Source organism: Eriocheir sinensis, chromosome 49 (genome assembly GCF_024679095.1).
Source record: "Eriocheir sinensis breed Jianghai 21 chromosome 49, ASM2467909v1, whole genome shotgun sequence".
Taxonomy (NCBI): domain Eukaryota; kingdom Metazoa; phylum Arthropoda; class Malacostraca; order Decapoda; family Varunidae; genus Eriocheir; species Eriocheir sinensis.
This window is the reverse complement of record NC_066557.1, coordinates 6933788-6954069: the sequence shown is the minus strand read 5'-3', so window position 1 is coordinate 6954069 and position 20282 is coordinate 6933788. Positions and strand designations below refer to the sequence as shown.

Sequence of the window (20282 nt, the reverse complement as noted above, 5' to 3'; positions counted from 1 at the left end):
AAAGATCAATGTAGGGCAGCCGTATCCATAGGGTAAGAGGAAAGCAGAGGTGATCATGATACTTACAGGGGAATAAGTCTACTCAGTGTGACAGGAATGGTGTATGGAAGGGTTTTTAAATGAGAGGATGAAGAAAATAACTTTAAAAAGTGTAGGCATTGAACAAGGGAGTTTTAGGAAAGGGAGGGGTTGTATATATCAAATATATATATCAAATAAATTATATATATATATATATATATATATATATATATATATATATATATATATGTGTGTGTGTGTGTGTGTGCAGTAGAGGGGGAGGGGCAGGGGGGCCGGAGTCAGGGTCGCAACTTTAAAGTTTCCCGGAGTTGGAGTCAGAAATTTTTAACTCCGACTCCACACCCCTGAATATGATATTCATGAACGAATTTTTATCAAAATATCAATGTTTTAACATTCTAATGCTCCACGCACAGGCATCCCGAATATATCTTGACTCTCATTAAGATAACCTCATAATGAAGGGATTGAATAATTATCATATCCTTTATACATTTTTATTTAACAATGGGTAATGCTAGCTCCACTCTGAAGGCATCATCTGCTACACATTCATCCTGTGCAGTGATTGAATATGTGTGTTTACTTAGTTGCAGTTACCTAGGTGAGTGCGTGTCCATGTCAGTCATTCTTGCTCACCTTCCCTCTTCCTCACAGTTTGGTGCTTGGACCTCTTGGGTGTGCTGGGTTGGGCTTTCCATGTTCGCAATGCTCAAGCTGTGCAAGTACCACCAGCAAGAGAATATTCGGGTGTCCATGGCCAGGGAACGCGCCCGTCTGGTTTCCGATCGTCACTCCCAGCTGAGTGGATGATTGCGGGATGAGTGGGCGGATGAGCGGACGGATGTTTACTAAGCCGTCACTCCCTCCCACTTAAGCTCCTGCCGCCCTTTGTCTGACTGTGTGGAAGTTTTTATTATTAACCTTTTTTTATTTTAGTGTTAGTTTCATGTCTTATAAGTTAGTAGTCCCCCCCCCCCACACACACACACACATACACACACACACACACCAGTCCACTGTTGATAACATATAGTTTATCCTCAAGACCAGCTTTAATTAAGTAATCACCGTCAGCAGTATTCCTTTTTAGTTTAGAGGTCAGAAGGCAGCACTTGTCAGCAATTCCTATTCCTATACAATAATTCAAGCTTTTATATCATTATTATTTTCGTTATTGTTTGCCATATTTTTTGCTATACCATTTGACACAGGTGTGTTAATAAATGCACTAAATTGATAGCTAAATACAATTCTCTCTCTCTCTCTCTCTCTCTCTCTCTCTCTCTCTCTCTCTCTCTCTCTCTCCAAATGTGTGAGTGGATTCAAGAGCCAAGTGAATGGTGTTTGTGAAAAGTGAATTTAATCATGTCTCAAAATACATGTACAGGCTGTAAAGAAAAATTCAGCAGTCTTAAAGCATAACAACTCATATCACACCAGATGCAGGATTCCGAATAGATGCCTTAGCCATGGCACAATGTTGGTGATTAAAGAACGAGGGTGTTGCCATAGCATGAGTGTTGTTCTTGATACTGTGTAAGGCACTAATGTAGATAAAATCCTGTACATATTAATGTAGGAATGATATGTGTCAAAGCACAGCTCGGCATCAGACCTCCGGATGTTTAACGACACATAGCTGCTTATAGCCGTGAGAAGAGAGTATTGCTGACAGTAGAATCAGCACAGCTCAGCATCGGACCTCCGGATGTTTAACGACACGTAGCTGCTCATAGCCATGAGAAGAGTATTGTTGACAGAATCAGCATCAGAAGGTCAGGAGCTCCAGTGAGTCATCACCGGAAGATGAATCCCACCGCTGCCACCATTTATGCCGCAAGTTTTATGTGCGTCGCTGGCTCGCCGGAAGCATTCATCTTCCAGTGATGACTCGCTGGAACTCCTGACCTTCCAGTGCTGATTCTTGCTGATTCTACCATCAGCAATACTCTCTTCTCACGGCTATAAACAGCTACTTGTCGTTAAACATCCGGTGGTCCGATGCTGAGCTGTGCCTCGACACATTTTCCTACATTAAAATGTAGGGTACAGGATTTTATCTACATTAGTGCCTTACAACTGGTTGGAACTGATTACAGTGATTGCTGCAGAGAATATGAGAGTGAAGGGTGCTAAGTAATTCTTTATAGCCTGTACATCGCAAACTAAAAGCAATTGTACTGTCTCAGTCAGTGTTTCTTTTAATTGTTGGTATAATTGTTACATAAGCCTTCTCAAAAAACACACACACACACACACACACACACACACACACACACGACACTGCCCAGTAGCTCAGTGGTTAGAGCGTCTGCCTCACAACCAGAAGGACCGGGGTTTGATTCCCCGACCGGGTGAAGATAAGTTGGGTTTATCTTCTTTCACGTATAGCCCCTGTTCACCTAGCAGTGAGTAGGTATGCAACGTAAGGCAAGGAGTTGTGACCTCGTTGTCGCAGTGTGTTTGTGTGAGTGGTCTCAGTCCTCCCCAAAGATCGGTCACTGAGCTCCGAGCTCCTTCCATAGGGGAACGGCTGGCTGTCTCAAGAGAGACCCACAGCAGAGCAAGAGGTAAATTACACCAACAAACACACACCACACAAACACATATTCTTTCCCTTTCCCATACAGGCATTCTCTCTCTCTCTCGCTCTCTCTCTCTCACACACACACACACACACACACACACACACATTTTTCCCAAGAATTACATATCAACTTTTTATTGTCTGAACTGTCAGAATTGTGTATTCACTGAAAGATGATATTTGTGTACCAAGATTTTGTGTAATGTCCCAAATTTTGTGTTAGTTTGGAGGAAGAAAATGATACTGAATTCTCAACATTTAGTGTGTTATGTACTCATTTAAAAGTCAGTGTTTCACAAAAGTCAACCCCCAGAGCTAATGATATGTTCAGTTGAGGGATAAATTTAATCCCCTGATAAAAGTTGTATTAATCATTGTAGAAGATTTGGTTACAGTGCTCTTCCAGAGTTTAAAATTAAAAATTTGGGGATACTTCTAACTTATGTTAGGACATTGGACAGTATAGACATAAGGTAGAGAAGAAAGCAGCAAGGTCATGAGGAGATGGCAAGTTCAGAGGAGCAGTTGACATGACAGTGTTAAAATACAGCCATTGAAGCAATAGTGCAGTGAACTTTAAGGAGTGAAAGACAGTCAATAAAAGGAGGGAGTTGATGAGGCCATAGAAGTAATCAGAGTAGTATTTGTAATAGTAATAACCCCTGAAAAAGTAGTATCCCTATAAAAGTTAATCCTCTGAACTTGACTTTAAAAAGTGTTGAATATTTTGACTTTTATATGAGTATATACAAATTTTCATGTGGGACGAAGAGAGAAATCTGGTTGTTATTTAGCAGGAGTAGGCGGTCTTTTTCGTAGACACAAGGATTAAGGATTTTTTTATCTGTGCAAAATTTGATGGTTTTACTCTGCAGTTTTTTCTTTGAAACCAAGTAGAAATCTGACTTAGTAACACACCAACTATCAAACCTATCTTGCATAAGGTGTGGTAAGCTATCCTCACTAATTTAGCAGTGTATCACCACTATATTAGTCACCCTATTGCTGTAATGGCCCCAAGATGCAAATATAGACTGTCAGCCACAGGGATCCCTTTGGTTCGATGCCAAAGTATTCTCCTCTGGTCTTGGGGGACTAGGTTCAAATCCCAAGCTAAATAATTGGGAAAAAATGTATTCTACGGAATAAATCAACTTCTCGTGCATTTTATGACACTGAGATGTTGTGTGTAATGATGGGAAGTGTCTCCCATTAGACTGGTGGCAGCAATGACATCATCCTGTTGTTGTTAATTTCCCATGTGTCAGAAACAGGAGTATTGATGGCCCAGTCTATCAGAGGAGTAGAAAATACAAGATGAGGAACTTAAATAAGAAATACACAAATTAATTTAAATGGGAGAACTAAGCTATATAATGGTCTTGAGATGCAGACAGATGTAGACCTCAAAAGGCCTTATGCCATGGAGGATCCCTTTGGCTCAGGGCTGAAGTGGCTGCCTCCTGTCACGGGGGGGCCTGGGATCGAATTGCGGGCTGAATTACTTATTCTCCTAAAGAGAAAAACTTCTCGTGTTTCATGACACCGAGATGTCATGTGTTATGGGAAGTGCCTCCCATTAGATTGATACTAAATAAGGTATATAATCTTTTGCCTCAAAATTACGATCAACCCCCAAATTAGTAAACCTATCTCCACCAACTTTGTAACCAAACTTTATTCAAATTAGTAACCTAATCCTATTGAATTGGAGACCTGTTGCCAGTATAATAGTAACCTATTGCCACTAAACAAATAACCTTTCCTCAAGTTAGCAACCTATCACCATTAAATCCGTAACATATTGCCGTTGAATTAGTAAGCTACAACCATCAAATAAATAATCCAACACCATTGAATAAGTAACCTATCACCATTAAATAAGTAATCTGTCACTGAATTAGTAACTAATCACCATTAGACTTGCCCATTGCCATGAATTAGCAACCAATAGCCATTAAATTACTAGTGACCTATTCCCACTGAATTGGCAACCCTTTATTACTAAATTACATATTCAGCCCTATGAAATTAGTAGTCTAGCCCCATCAAACCAGTACCTTAGCCTCAGCGTCATGGCAGTTCAGGTAAATTTGACTTAGGCCGCACAGACAGTAAATTTGAGCGTGGTGGCCGCCTACTCCTCATTAATATTACCCCAAAATTGTTGTGAGATATATTAATGTGATAGTGTGGTTCTAGTGGTGTTGTGTGGAGATGGTTGTGGTGGTGGTGGTGCTAGTGATGCTTTGATGTTGATGATGATGTGGTGTTGTGTGTGTGGCCATTGTCTTCCAGTTTGTTTTTTTCTGATTTTTCCAATGTCTTTTCCTCAGTTGTAAAGTAACATGTATTTTTCTTCTTTCCTTGTCGTTCAGTATACCTTATTTTGTAATTCATTTCTTGTACTTTATTCATTCATTTCTTCCTATTGTTTACTTTCCCTACTTTCCACTTTTTTAAGGTCAATTGTTCTTTTTCTGTTTTCCCCCCATGTTTTTTTCTTCTATTATATCTTCCTCTTTCCTATTATTTTCCTTTTTTTTTTCAAACATTTAAGTTTTTAATTTCTTTGTCTTTTTATACACTCCTCCTTTTCTCCAAATATTTCCCTTCCTTTTCTTGCTTTATTAATTCATTTGTTTTCTTATCCAAGAGCATCATTTATCATGTTTCTCATTTCTTCTTCCCTGATTTCCCATGTCTTTTACCCTTTTCTTTTTTTTTTCTTTTTTTTTTTTTTTTCTGGCTCTCTCTCATTGCCTCTGTTCCATTTTTCATTATTTCTTTTCCCCCTCTTGGTATTTCTTCCTTTCTAAATTTTTCCCTTTCTATTTTCTAACTTACTTTTTCCTTAGTTCCTTTCCTAATTTGCCTTCCTTTCTTTGTCATAAAAATTAAAAGAAAGGAGATTTGGCATTTATGATATTAGCCAAACATATAGAATTAGTTAACATTTTTTGCTTGTATTATTATTATTATCTCATCCTCAGTTTCCTTAAATGTAAGATTACTACATACTTCCTCATTGCCATTTTTCCTATCTATATTTAACTTGCCGCCAGCAAGTGAACTTGTTACATAAGCTCCACCCTTGTCCTTGAGTTGTCACAAATTGGTCAAGGTAATTTTTCCTGTTTTCAGTAGAGATGACCTGGACTGTTAAAATAATCCCATAATTAACACTGTTTACTGTTAAGGAACTCCATTTTTTCAGATATTGAAAGCATCTGACAAAATCCACTCATACCCACTGAGTCCAGTATAAACAAACAAGCCTCCATACATGTGATGCTTTCACAGGAAATTACTGAGAACAAAGTTATTACCACACTGATAACAATGGTAATGAAGACATCCTAGTGGTAATAATAAAAGTAGGCAACAAAGTTAAATGTGACATCCATAAACTGACAGGGGTACTTCAGACTTGCATTTAGAGACTACTCCTCCCCCAAATGATCCTTTAAGTTGAAAGTAAATTGTCTGCTTATGTAAAAGTTCCTCTCAATCTCCCTCCTGCTTGATTTATGAATAAACCGGAATGTGAGTGAGGCTGAAACACACACTGGGCTTCATGTCTCTTGTTGTAGTGTACACTCCTACTGAGATGTGTGAAACTGAAGAGAAGGTGTTCTATGCCAAACTCGATTCCGTGTTAGACCAGTACCCCTCAGGACACACTCATTGTCCTGGGCGAGTTCAGTACTGTTGCTGGCACTGAGAGGGTTGACTGCGAGCTATGTGTTGGTCCCCATGGTCCTGGTACCTGGGACATCAACAACTCTCTCCTGAATTTTGTCCTGAAGATTGAGAATTATGGGTTCTTGGTTGCAAAGACCAGAGCTGCACCACTGGACTTGGTATAACAATGCTGGAGGGGTAGCTAAGGAGATTGACTACATCCTCGTCTGTGCTCGTTGGAGGATCCTTCAGAACTGCAGGGTTTTGCAGAGTACTGACTTCTTTGGAACTGATCATAGGCTTGTTGTTGTAACACTCAAGCTTCATGTCAGGTCAAGGCGAATCTCGAGACACAACAATACTGTGTTCCATCTCGAGAGGCTGAAGTGAGAGGGTGGAGCTCAAGAAACAAGTCATCTGGTGGCAATCACAGTCATAACAACAATCTCTTTCTTTACTCAATATCTGTGAACAAAGTCAGTGAAGTTGTGTAGGGCTAGATTGTGCTTTTTTTGTACTGTTGTGCAAAGATACATGTAATATATATACTCTGTTCAAATATAATGCCCAAGATTATACTTAACAAGGGAATTGTTTTCATATCCACAAAAAGAGTAACATCTTTTCATTTATTCATAAACAAAGTTGTTTATTCACAACGTTTCTTAACCCCTCCGCGACCAGCAGAGTGGTAATCTTGTTGCTGTCAGGACTGGCCCTCCAGTGCTAAACACCAAAAGTAGCCTGTATTCACACACTCCTTACTCTTAACCAACAATGAACGAGCAACTGAAACAAACTTTGTCCTCACTATTAAGTCTTCCTTTTCTAATGATGCCCTCCAACAAAAGTCTCTACATGCCGTGGTTATGTAGAGACAGCGAGTTGAAGAAGAGAGAATTTTGGCAGGAACGGCCTCTTGCCTTCAATTTCTCCGTTTTGGCTGCTTGGCCATGGCTAGGTCATAATGAAAACGGGTGCTCTGAGCTCTATTTATGTAGACTATAATATAAGCTCCCTCCGTGCAATACAGTCCTTATTGTGTGTGGTTAGCGGCAGGTGATACTCGTGGCGTTGAGATCCGAGGGCGGGAGGGTGCGAGCAAAAAATTGGACTCCTCGGAGTCAGTGTCACTGCTTGCAGCCATGGTGCGAGCAGAGCCAGTGACTGACAGAGTAGCCAAACTAACTCTTGGGCAGAGTTCCCAATGAGTGAATTACAAAAAATTGCAAAAAAAGGCTAAATTTAGCATAAAAATAGCAAGGCTGTTAAAACCGCCTCTGGTCATTGCCCGGTAAAGTGGCTATAGCCGCTTCCGGTCCTTTAGGGATTAAATTATCTGCTCATCATACAATACTGGCGGCGCTCTTGGGTGTATAATCCCTATATATAAGCTGCTGTGTGTGTGTGTGTGTGTGTGTGTAAGCTAACCAAGTGGGAGCTGGGCTGTGGGTGTCGTCTGCTACAAACAGAGGGGCTGTGTTCATGTGAGGGAGCGTGTTCATGTGTATGTATGTACGTATATATGTGTACTGTACTCGTGTGTGTGTGTGTGTGTGTGTTTGTAATGTTTGCGCGTGTGTGTGTTACACGTATGTGTAAGTGGTGAATGCACACACACACACACACAAAGAAAAAAGTAGTTTCAAAGAAATTCTGGAACAACAAGAAAGGGAAAGAAAAGTAGAGATGGAGCGTGTGGTCGATTGTTCAAGTAATAAGAAAAAAGACTTGGTTAAAGAAGTGGTAGAAAGAAAGTGTGATAATCATGGGTGTCAAAGAAGAGAAAATCCCAAAGAGGGCACGTATATGAAATCAGTAAAGTGAGAGAACTACCTTTCTATGTAATAAGGGCAAGGGAAAAAAAGATGTCTGGAAGCAAAGGAAAAGGAAGATAAAGCCTGGAGAAACTTAAAAAGGAGAAGGAATGCCATAAATGGGGAAGGTTGTAGACAAGCTAGAAATGATTACACCAAAGTAAGGAGAGAAGAAAAGTATGAAAAGAATATAAAAGTAAAGTCATTTAGATTCCACTCACATTCTACCAAATTGTCTTCCATTAATATGGTTTAATCCAAAATCTAACCAAATCCACCAAATCTGACCATGTCCAACCAAAATGCAAAAATGCAATCAGTGTCCAACCCTAATCCACCCTCATCCATCTTACCCCAAAATGAGTCCTGCTAAGATCCAAACAACTTACCACAAACCAAACGAAGGCACCTATTCACATGCGAGTCATAGGCCGCAAGCCAAGCAGTGCCATGCCCGCTGCCAAGGTGTGCCTCGCTGCCAGGAACAGTGCCAGGCGAGCCTCGGCCACCTCCTGAGGGGCTGACTTGATGGGCAGGACCTTGAAGGCTGCATTGGTGGCACTGCTGTCATGGGAGAGAACATGTAGGTAACAGCTGGTTTCTCTTTTCCTGCTCTACAAGTAGTAATATGAATAAATAAATAAAGCTACAACAGCCTTCACGAAGAAGAGCAGGCGGCAAACACATTGGTATGCATCGCCATTAATTGGATGAATCACTATTAAAATTATATCGTGAGGTAGTGGCAACACATACACCAACATCGTACTCCAACTTACCTTGCAGCTCCCACTTGCCCCGCCCCATTTTCAAAATTTTGAACTCTAAAAATCTCCAATATTTTTTATGCCTCCATTTTTAAATTAATTCAGCCTTAGTATTCTTGAATTCCTCTATTATATTCATTTCTCTTTATTAATTTACATGATTTTGTTACATTTTTTCTAAATCAGCAAAAATTACAAGTTCATATTATAGGCGGCTGCACCGCCGCCGCGGCCGTCGCCAGAGCAAACCTGTTATTTTTATGTAAATACCGCGAATTTTATCATGGAGCATGAATATAACCTTACCTAACCTAACAAAACCCTCTGCGAGCTATTTTGCGGCTGCGGCGGCACCACTGTCGCCGCCAGAGGAGGCGATGCGCTTTCGTAAACATTATCCCCTATTTTCAAGAGTAAAAAAGAAGTCCTTGAATTGGATTTTGAAAGCGTTTCCATGACTGTTGAAGGTTTGTAGAAAAGATATATGAAGAGCTACTGATGTTTCATAAGGTAGGTAATGAGATACTGGCACGGTACTAAAACGAATCTTAATCATATATTATAGTGGTTTACTTTTTTTAGATATGATGGCAAAATAAAATCTTACAGATGAAAAATATTGTATTGCATATACTCAGTCATCATATGAAGAATGGCAATGATAATACGTTGATTGTATAGTATTTGCCTTTTTTCTTTCCAATGATATGCTTGGGTACTTGCTACAATGCATAGTTACAGAGATGTGGAGGTGAAAAGAGACCCCCACACCCCCCTGCCCGACCGCGCACAGGGGATCGGAGGGCATGACGCGCTGTGCACTGAAAGGGTTAATTTGGTCCCCGAACAGGAAAAAAAAAGACTTGGTAGCTTTGTATGAATTTACTAGTGGACTGTATAAATTGAATAGAAGTGACTTGGTTGTAACAGAGGGGAGGAGGGGGCTGAGAGGACACAGTAAGAAACTGAAAAAGGGAACATGTCTGAAGGATAAAAAGAAGTATAGTTACCCATATAAAGTGTAGATGAGTGGAATGGTCAAGAGAAGGAGATTGTGGAGGCGGGGAGTGTCCATCAAAAGGAGAAGTTGGACAAATACGGACAAGGAGACAGGACTATCTGAGCTTAGCTCAGGCCCTGTAAACCACAAATAGGTAAACACACACACACACACACACACACACACACACTTACCACAAGCGGAACAGATACGCCACCAGCACACACGCCTCCAGCTCATGGTACGCTTCCACCAACACCTCATCAAACCTGGCGATTTCAGTGACTAGTGCCAGTGCCTGAGGCTCCACCAGCGGTGCTGTGCTGACCCTTGGTCGTGGTGCCACCCCACAGTGCTGCTCCAGGCTTAGCAAGCGACAGTGTGTGTACTGCAGCTTGACACCCGTGTCACCACTGGCCTGAGGGAGAGGAAATACACACAGATATAAGGAGACTACAATATTTATGTAATTGATTCTAGTACATACTGTATTTGCACACAAATGTGGGGTCACTGCACAGCTGCTTAACCCAAGAACGGCAACAGACCTCAATTGAGGCTTGCCCGAGGAGAGGCGACAAGCCTCAACTGAGCGTGTTTTTTTAACGCATACAGAAACCACGCCAGTAGGTCTGGATGGCTGAAAATTTGGGTGCTTGAGTATATCATACAATGCAAATTATTTACTAATAAATGCTTCTTTCTATAAAAGTCAGGTAATAAAAATATGAAGTGGATAAGAAAAACAATCATAACTAAAAGCAGCTGCTCAGCTAATGATTGTAAACAGACAAGAATGTACGTCACAAGAAGCAGCTTATTGAACACGTTGTAGACATTTTGTTGAAGACACAGACAAACTTAGAGTGAAGTACTAATATACAAACATCATACAAATTGGATAAATTAAAGGAATTCAATAACTCTGAACAAGAATACGAAGCTTACTGAACCAGTGAAGCCATTGTGGAGGCAACATGACCATCACTGCCACCATGACAAACAACACACTGCCAGAAGAAGAAGCGTGTAGCAAGTGTTGCAGACATTGAGCGGGGGAAGAAATCCGTTGTATGGCCAAACTTTTGTTTTAATACCCGGACTTGGCCAGACATATGCCCAGCAACTGGCAGACTTAGATGAACTCAAGGTATTTTACTTGGATTCTATTTTGGTTCCTGGGCTTGACTGGGTATATGTCCAACAATTGCTGAACCCCATATTTAGTTTGGGATATCTGATATACAGGATATTGAGGGTCGAGTGTAAATACTGTCCACCAAACCATCACTCTCCTGTATTGCCTCAGTACCCTGTGTTTGCTTAAGAGCATGCGTGTCCATAAAACATCATTTTGGGGGCTTAGAAACCCATATTGTTCTTGCATTACAACAATATCATGCAAATATATTAAGTACTTAAGACTATTTACATAATCCTCATCAAATGCACTCTTTAGAAAGCCTTTCTTACATTTCTTACACATGAGCAGTCAACCATACATAGTCTGGTGAGGAGTACTTAGGGGATTATAAGAGGATCATCTTTGGTAAGATGAAATTTCCAGTATTCCGACCTTGCTGGAACCCTACAATAACCACTAGCGTGATTACTTGATAATGAAAATGTGCAGAGTGACGACATGATGTGTGGTAAGTTGCAGTGGTTTGGCTGACTACAAAAGTGCTCAAGAAAACCCACAGATACCTAAATTTTTAACTTGTTAATATCTATGGGATACCCTATGGATATATAAAACCATGGATGTTAAATCAGGGGATGTTAAGGTATGGTTTTATATCCATTCAGTAATAAGGGGACCAAAACTGAACAGAATAATCAAGGTGCTGCACAAAAGAAAGAGGAAGGAAGTGAGGAAAGCAGTGTAGGCGGTGGTGGTGGTAGGTGAGTGCCCACCTTGGCCTCACCTGCAGTGCCTTGCCCCAAGAGAACTCATAGTCACGCTGACGCCGCTGCTTCAGGTCACCCACAATGACTGACGACACGGCCAACTCCTCCGCTGAGGCCTGGCTGCTGACCCTGGTGGCTAGAGGGGGTGGAGGGTGGGATACAGAACAAATAATAATAATAATAATAATAATAATAATAATAATAATAATAATAATAATAATAATAATAATAATAATAATAATAATAATAATAATAATAATGATAAATATGTGAAGAAGCATAGAAAAACTTCCTTCCCTTTTTTGCCTCTTCCTTCTCTGTCTTCATCTTCTCCGATTACCTCCTCTTCTCTCCGCCTCAGTTCTTCTTCCATTTATTTCCTCTTCCTTCCATCTCCTCCCCCTCCTCTTCCCCAACTTTTTCTCCTCCTCCTCATCCTGTCCTGTCCTCTATCTATCTTTAACTCCTTTCCTGCTTCGTTTCTTTTCCAGACCCTCCTCTTACTCACCATCTCCTTTTGTCTCCTCCCCCTCTCTCTTCCACTTCTTTCTACCTCTCCTCTTCTTGTGTCCTTACCTTTCTCCTCCTCCCCCTCTTCCCTCTCTTTCCTGGTTTTCCTCCTTTTCCCCTTTCTTCTCTTCCTCCCCAAACACACTCACTCTTGCTTGTCTGCTGTTTCTCTGACATAAGATGCCTCGCCCCATCCAGCAGATCTTCTAAGGCCACAGCTGTCCCCTTGCGGCTGCTCATACCTCGCACTCTCCCAAACTTCACATGTGACAGTCCGTCCTCTGCCCATCGGTGACCTAGTGCCCTCAGGATGGAGAACAGGGCAGTGAAGTGGTCTGACTGCCCATTTTCCACAACATAGATCATCCTGGTGAAGGCATAGCGGTTGAAGCGGTCTAGTGCAGCAGCAACGTCCCTTGTTATGTACAGGGTTGACCCATCACTCTTCTCAATCGTGACGTCTTGGTTAGGATTGACTGGGTAGACCTTAACAAGAAGAAATCATTAAAAGTGTTAATAAATTTAGCATATGTACCCTTGAAAATTATCAGTAGAAATATTCAGTTCATTTAGTATATATGTTAGCAGTGCACTGAACTGTCAAATTCTGCACCCAAACAGACAGAAATGCAAAGTCTTGATGGCCATTTATTGATGTTTCTTTTAAATTTAAGGCCAGACTACCTAATCTGAGCCCCAGGATCTGTGTGGTTTGATTATCTAAGTAACCCCCCCCCCCCTCTCTACTGACCTTCCTTCCATCTGATAAGGTCCGCAACAGTCCAGCATTCTCCATCGCCTGTAATACCTCTCGACAGGCCTCTTGTGGATACATGCTCTCCCCATGGTACTCATCAAACGACACATTTAGTCTTCCATACACTCTCTTTAAATCAATCAGGGAGAGCTCCCGGTAGGTCTCCCAGGCAGATAGATCAGCTGGTTCACCTTCTTCCATGCGCGTGAATGTCTCTCGGGCAGTCTGAGCAACTTTAGGGTCCTCTGCTGCACGCTGGTTGGCATAAACATAAGCTTGATGTAGTTTGGTGATGGCATCCTCTTGTAAGTCTGCTACAGTCAGTCCTTGAGTGTCACAGCTGTAGAAGGAGAGTGTGAATGGGAGAGAGTTGGTTAGGTTCAGGGACTGGTGTTTTTTTTTTTTTTTTTTTTTCTTCTGTTTTGCCAGCCAGTAAGTACCCTTTTCATTCTGAGCTTTGGAGCAACATATTCATGCATCTTTGGGTAGAGCTGGAAGCTCACATACACCCAGGAGGCAGGATACAACCATTGTCTGACACTCAGTACCCAGTCACTTCTAGGTGGACTGAGGCCACAGAGTAAAGGAGACTGCCCGTACATGTCCAATCAGCCCAGGAATGGAACCCAAGACATCTCTGTTGTGAAGCAAGCATGTTAACCACGGTGTTTGTGCATGTGTGGGTACACACATGCATGCGTGCTACTGTATGTGTGTGTGTGTGTGTGTGTGTGTATTTCACCATGGCCTGATCACAAGTTGGACTCGCAAGCAATCGCCAGCAAGTACCCTCCCGATTAGAGCAACTGCAAGGCTCATTGGTCAATCTCTGGGTACTGCCAGAACCTCACACACCACACACCCCAATCCTCCTTGCTCAAGTGTGTGTGTATGTGTGTGTGTGTGTGTGTGTGTGTGTGTGTAATAATAATAATAAAATGGTTTATTTATTCAGTTTTGGCACCAATTAGGCTGAAAATGTACATCTTATAGATACATTCTAAAGTAACTCCACAAAATAAACAAGTATAAAGAGAAAGGGGATGGGTCAGGGGAATCTGATGCATCTGGGAAGGTTGGGGTGATGTTGCTTAGGGGGGAGAGGTGGGGTGGAATGCAGTGTGGTATTAACGGGAGGGAGGGAAGGCAGCCCCTTCCAGATGATGGTAAGGTGTTAATCTTCAGGTCAAACGATGGGTCAGGTGACAGCTGATGGCAGGATGCATGTGGGCAGTATCTGGGCTTAGTAATGAGGTGCTAAGTCCCGGGCTGGCAAGACAAAAAGGATGGTGGTTACTGCCCAGCTGGTACACATGCTGTTTGTTGTGGGAATTATGGCACAGCCTTGACAGGGGTGGTGTGCAACCTGCTCCACCTGAGTGACGAGGCTCCAACACTGCACTGTCACCTGAAATTACCTTCCCCTGCTGCAGGGTGACCAGGCTGGTGTCCTTCAGAGTATGGGTGTGTCAGCATGGACAGTGTAGGTGACGGGTGTCGGCAACACATAGCCGTCACTATACTCTTTGCAGCACCACTAACACATTGCACTCTAACTGTCTGTCTGTATAATTTCACTACCTTTCACCAAATGTTCTTTGAAGTGGTGAGTTCCTTGAAGAAATAGGAAAGGGGGAATGGGGAAGCTGACCCCATGGCTGCTGCGGAGAGTGACATCTGACTTACATCTTGACGCAGTGAGTCCTAGACAGTGTGTGTGTGTGAGTGTGTGTGTGTGCCAGTACACAGTCTCTTCCTTCTCAAGACCTTCAGAGTGGCTCCTCATGGCACCCTTGGTAACTGGGACATTGCAGTCCCAGGCTAAATTTCTGGAGGATCTCAGAGCAGGATTGAGACCCAGAAGTGTTGTGTGCATGGCCTACCAAGGGGTGGACAAGCAATGCTACTCTACCAAGCCAACCTGTTTTTTTTTTTTTTGTTGTTGTTGTTGTTTTATTTTTTTATGTTTCACCTATGGTGCTGGTAGGCTTTCTTGGTGGTGGTCAGCTCCCAGCCTGTTATCGTGCAGGCAAGTGTTTATTATAGTGGCACCATCTTGCTTGGTGGGTGGTGATTGAGCAGACAGCATGTAAGATATAACTTGTCTAAAGCAACCCTTATGAATTACACACACTCACCCATACTTCAGGAGTCCAAATTGTGTCCCCCAGTCACCAAGGAAGTTGAGGCGGGTGACCGAGTGACCAACAGCGCTGCAAATGTTGCCAACGAAGTTGCCAATGATGGTGGAACGCAGGTGGCCAACATGGAATGGCTTGGCGATGTTTGGGGAGCTGAGGAGTAGTGGAAACAGGGTTAATATTAATGCTCTTGTTGCTGTTATTATGATGATTACTATTATTAATGCAGGACTCAGAGGTAACGTAACTATTTAGTCACTCAATAAGTTACACCACCACCACAAACATATGCTCCTCCTCTACCCCTACTCCAATAAAGGTGACTGCAAATTAAAATAATTACCTTAAGGGCAAATGTGAGGTTAACTACTCCTCCTCCTCCTCCTCACCTGTACTCCACCACCACTCTTTGGGGGGGTAGAAGGCTGACCAGTCCGCTTGTCCGCCAAAAATCTTTTGGTCGATCAGTTATTGTGTCAACCACATCAGAGACGAGCTGACTGGGGCTTACTGAGAGAGAGAGAGAGAGAGAGAGAGAGAGAGAGAGAGAGAGAGAGAGAGAGAGAGAGAGAGAGTGTGTTAGGATTTTCACTGATACAGAAGTTACTTTATACAGGCCCTTAATTTTGGCAGAATTTCTGAGAGAGCGAAAGGGCATCATAGGTTCTAAGTGTGTGTGTGTGTGTGTGTGTGTGTGCGCAAAGCAAGCATGCACAATTGGGGGAATTTTTTTAAAGAAATAAAGACTTTAGGGTCATTTCAGGCTGACATAGAAAATATAGGGGGGCCCCCCCAGATATTATGGCCCATTTATATCAATTATTTGTATCCCTATTATTATCATTGTTATCATTACTAATATTATTATTATTGTTACAGTTTTACTACCAGAATATAATTTTCCATATTTCTCTCTCACCCTTAAAGTTGAGCCTGACGTCCGCCTTGGTCTGCTTCAGGTACACGGCAGGAACCAGCGTGTCTGTCTCAAATGTTTCAACCAGCGATGAGCCGAATGTTGCCAGGCCCTTGCTGTGAAGGGTAGGGTGGGTTAGGGAAGTAATAGCTACACTAATGTAGTGACCCACTGAACGCGGGAGACCCGAAGAACCTACTTGACTAGAGGGACGCCTTTTTAGCTGACTGGTAAAGCACATGCCTCCCCTCTGGGTGATTGTAGGTTCAATCCCTGGCATCAGATGTTTCCCCCTCTTCGAACTAGATCAGTTTTATTGTGTTTCTTGACAATGAGATGTCATGTTTAGTGATCGGAAGTGCATCCTATTAAACTACCACTGATTTACCAGCAACTGATGATCCAGAAACTCTTTTAATAGGTATAAAACAAAACATGGAATATATGAAAAAAGAATAAGGTAGTGAAAAATGGTGATTTTCTGAACCATAACTACATCAATAACAACAACTATAGCAACAACTGTTTCACACTAGAATAGGCCTAATGTATAACCCAAACAAGGCACAACATTGCCTGCCACTCACAGTCTGTCAGCAGAGTTGGTCAGTCCGCGCTGCTGGAGATCTCGCAGAGACAGTTTGAATTCTGGCGCCTGGCTGGCCTGAGGATCAACCTATGGGAAGGAGGAGGAGGAGTCATTAAGGAGCTGATGATGGTGGTTGCTACACATGCATTGAGAAGAAATATAAGCTAAGAAAGACAATTAGATAAGAAATATATGCACTCGACCCCCAATTTCCCTGATTAATAGCGGGAGCACCTGTCCAGGAACCATAAAACTCTATGAATCAGGAACTGCTTGAGTCCAAGGATCACAGCCCATTTCTAGGTGTTTACCATACTTAGTCCAGCAATCGCCAATACTTAGTACCAGCCTTGGACTTTTACCACACTCTGTTCAGCACATTTAAGCAGATCTCCACCTCTACCACTACCACAGACAATAGGGGGCTCAGAACCCACCTGTGGTGAGCCCCCACCTCTTCCTCAAATCCCTCTGGAAAATTTCTGTCTCATCTCTTGCTAAATCAGCTTTCTCATTGTTAGGCATTTTATATCATTACCAGTTTTTCTCCCTCCCAGATGCTATCTATTTACAAGGTCCTTGATTGCACCCATATGGAGTATGCATCTCATATGTGAAGGGGTTCCACTCACACAGCTCTTTTGGACAGAGTTGAGTCAAAGGCTCTCTCTCATCAACTCCCCTCCTCTTATTGACAGTCATCTACCTCTTAAATTCCGCCACAATTTTGTCTCTCTATCTTCTATCAAAATTTTCATGCTGACTGCTCTTTTGAACTTGCTAACTGCATCTCACAACCCCTCCCATGGCCTTGCTGCCCATATCTTTCTACCTTACCTCATCCTTTCTTATCCCAATTCCTAATGCAAGAGTTAACCAGCATCTTCATTCTTTTTTAACCAGTATCTTCATTCTTTTATCTCTTTTGCTGGCTAAACTGTGAGATAGCCTTCCTTTGTCTGTATTTCCTCCTGCCTAAGACTTAAACTCTTTCAAGAGGGGAATATCAAAACAATTTTCTATCCAAAACTGACTTCTCTTTTGGACACACATTTATATTTACTTCTGCAGGGACAGCAGTCAGAAGGTGTTTTTTCCCTTTGAGCTGCTTCCTTTACTGTTAAATAAAACAAGTTGGGAATATACTCACCTCAATATCCCCGCCTTTCCTTTCAACTTTTATACCCAACGTGTCCAAATCGTCCCAAAAAGTGATAAGATTCATGATAATAAAGTGACCCAGTCGGTAACTGAACTGCTTCATGTGACGTCATCCATTATAGTACCGAGTTATTTCAGCTTATCTCAGTATGGTTAATAATAATAATGATAATAATAAAAATAAAAATAATACATTCTTGGAGAACATGCACTACAGATGTAAAGCCCCCCCCCCCAAAAAAATGCGAACGATAACAAATACATAATAAGTAATAATAATAATAATAATAATAATAATAATAATAATAATAATAATAATAATAATAATAATAATAAAAATACCTGGATGTAGGGGAGAACAGTGGACGGCTTGGCTTCCCTGGTCCCAGACAACACTCCCTCCAGTGCTCGGGACACCTTGCTGGAGATGAGTGACCTTATCTTGTGTGCCATGGTGGCCAGGCCGAGAGATTAGACGTGTGTCTCCTAAATGTGTTATCTGCCTTGTGGAGGGCCTGGCACATTTGATGGTGGGACTGCTGGTTGTAGTAGTAGTAGTAGTAGTAGTAGTAATAGTAGTGGTGGTGGTGGTTGTGGCAGTAGTAGTAGTAGTAGTGATAGTAGTAGTAGTAGTTGATTGTTGTTGTTATAGTATGTAGCAGGTACTAATAGCAGAAGCAGCAGTGGTGACAGTAGCAGTAGTAGTAGTAGTTACTGTAGTTATGAGATACTTCTGACCCAGCAAGGCAGCTAAGCAACCATCTACATATTATTGGTGTTGTTAGTCTAGCTGATGATGTGGTTTTGTGATGCTCCACAGATCCATCTCCAATCCAGTCCGTTATCACCAGCCAATGAAGTGGACCAAAAAAAGTCCTTAATTATTAACTTCACAAGATGTGGCTACCCCTTCTTTAACATTAGCCAATGATGTTTTGTGACAGAAAGTTAGCAGACAGTTTCACCACCTTTTGGCCACTCCATACTTATCGCTATATGACAGCAAGTTTTTTTTTTTACATCTTCTTTTTATTGCCCTTGTGTTGCTCTCTGCGCTGGAAAAAAAAATGCTGTGGGAAAAAATCTGGAACTTTATCAAATGTTTAACTCAAGGCTGCCGTTTACCTACGTGATACCCACACTTCATCGGCTGTTCAACTTTCGACATTTCCACTTTCCCAATACCAAATATATATGATTGAGATAATTTAGCTAGTTTCATGATTAAAAAATATTTGACTTAACTGAATGACGGCACTCCAACAATCAATGAAAGGTTTGAAGGTTAGGTTGGTGGAAGACATGCAGGACAACACATCAGAGGCTGTCGAGGCACGAGGCAAGATAATTTCGTAATTGAACTTCTTATTCCTAGATCCTTCAAGTTGGAACAAGGAATAAGAAGTACGATTACGAAATGTGCAGCGTTCAATGCATTAAGGACTTGGGGGTCAAAATTGCATCAAACCTCAAATTCTCACAGCAATGCATTGATGCAGCAAATAAAGCGAACAGAATGTTGGGCTTCATTAAAAGAAACTTTTTATTCAAGAATAAAGATGTAATACTTCCACTCTACAATAGTTTAGTCAGACCCCACTTGGTATATGCGGTACAGTTTTGGTCTCCCCACCATGCAAAGCGCATTGTTAAATTAGAAGGTGTTCAGCGTCGGGCAACAAAAATTATCCCTTCCTTGCGCAACAAATCTTACGAAGAAAGGCTTTCCACCCTTAACACGTTCTCTCTTGAAAAATGTCGCCTCTGAGGAAAACTGATCGAATGTTTTAAAATACTTAATGGTTTCACGAATGTAGACAGATCAACATTGTTTATGATCGATGACAATTTCCGTACGAGGAACAATGGCATAAAACTCAAATGTAGACAAGTAAATTCAGATTGCACCAAATTTTTCTTCACAACATTGTAGTGCGAGAATGGAATAAGCTCCCACCGTCAGTGGTCCAGTGTAACACGATTGACTCCTTTAAAAACAAGCTCGACCGACACTTCCTTCAACCTAATATTAACTAGAGTTGAAATGCTGCGTTTTGGAGCCATCTGATTAATGAAGAATTACTTAGGTTTAAGGACAGACCACTTAATCTGGACCATGGGGTCTGTGTGGTCTGATTTTCTATGTAAATCTATGTCAAAAATAATACAGCCAACCTTAGCAAAAATCATTGGACTATTAATTTTCGGCCGGTACCTATCGTGTTTGGGAGGCTGACCCGAGACTTGCGTAATACCTCCTTCTTTCATTCCTTAATGGCTTGTCCTTCTCCTATTGTGTGTTCTTCTTCTGGAGTGTTATGGGGTGAAAAGCCTCCCCGCTGCCGCCCTCCACGCCCGGCACTGAATGGTAAACACGCGACCCTGCTCAACGGGGCG

At 41.8% G+C, this 20282-nt stretch overlaps 2 protein-coding genes across 10 annotated transcripts in view; one reads left to right on the top strand and one right to left on the bottom strand.

The window, feature by feature from the left end:
* The window catches only part of LOC126981776 (transmembrane protein 179-like), a 16491-nt gene extending 9589 nt beyond the window's left edge, over positions 1 to 6902 (top strand). The window contains exon 5 of the mRNA XM_050833318.1: positions 700 to 6902. Coding sequence (XP_050689275.1) covers positions 700 to 855 — 156 coding nt within the window. The 3' untranslated portion in view covers positions 856 to 6902. The remainder of the gene's footprint in view (positions 1 to 699) is intronic.
* On the bottom strand, positions 526 to 20282 carry LOC126981775 (probable arginine--tRNA ligase, mitochondrial). Of its 9 annotated transcripts, none has more exons than XM_050833308.1 (12): positions 20141 to 20281; positions 18228 to 18955; positions 16723 to 16811; positions 16139 to 16251; positions 15609 to 15729; positions 15217 to 15372; positions 13073 to 13418; positions 12471 to 12807; positions 11829 to 11947; positions 10095 to 10318; positions 8523 to 8697; positions 526 to 941 (listed from the first exon to the last, which is right to left on the bottom strand). In XM_050833308.1, exons 2-11 carry the CDS (start codon positions 18336 to 18338, stop codon positions 8547 to 8549), a joined length of 1767 nt encoding a protein of 588 aa, XP_050689265.1. In that variant the 5' UTR covers positions 18339 to 18955; positions 20141 to 20281; the 3' UTR covers positions 526 to 941; positions 8523 to 8546. The 9 variants fall into 9 exon arrangements, with proteins under 9 accessions (XP_050689265.1, XP_050689271.1, XP_050689273.1 ...); XM_050833314.1 differs by having other exon boundaries at positions 526 to 843; XM_050833316.1 differs by having other exon boundaries at positions 8523 to 8694.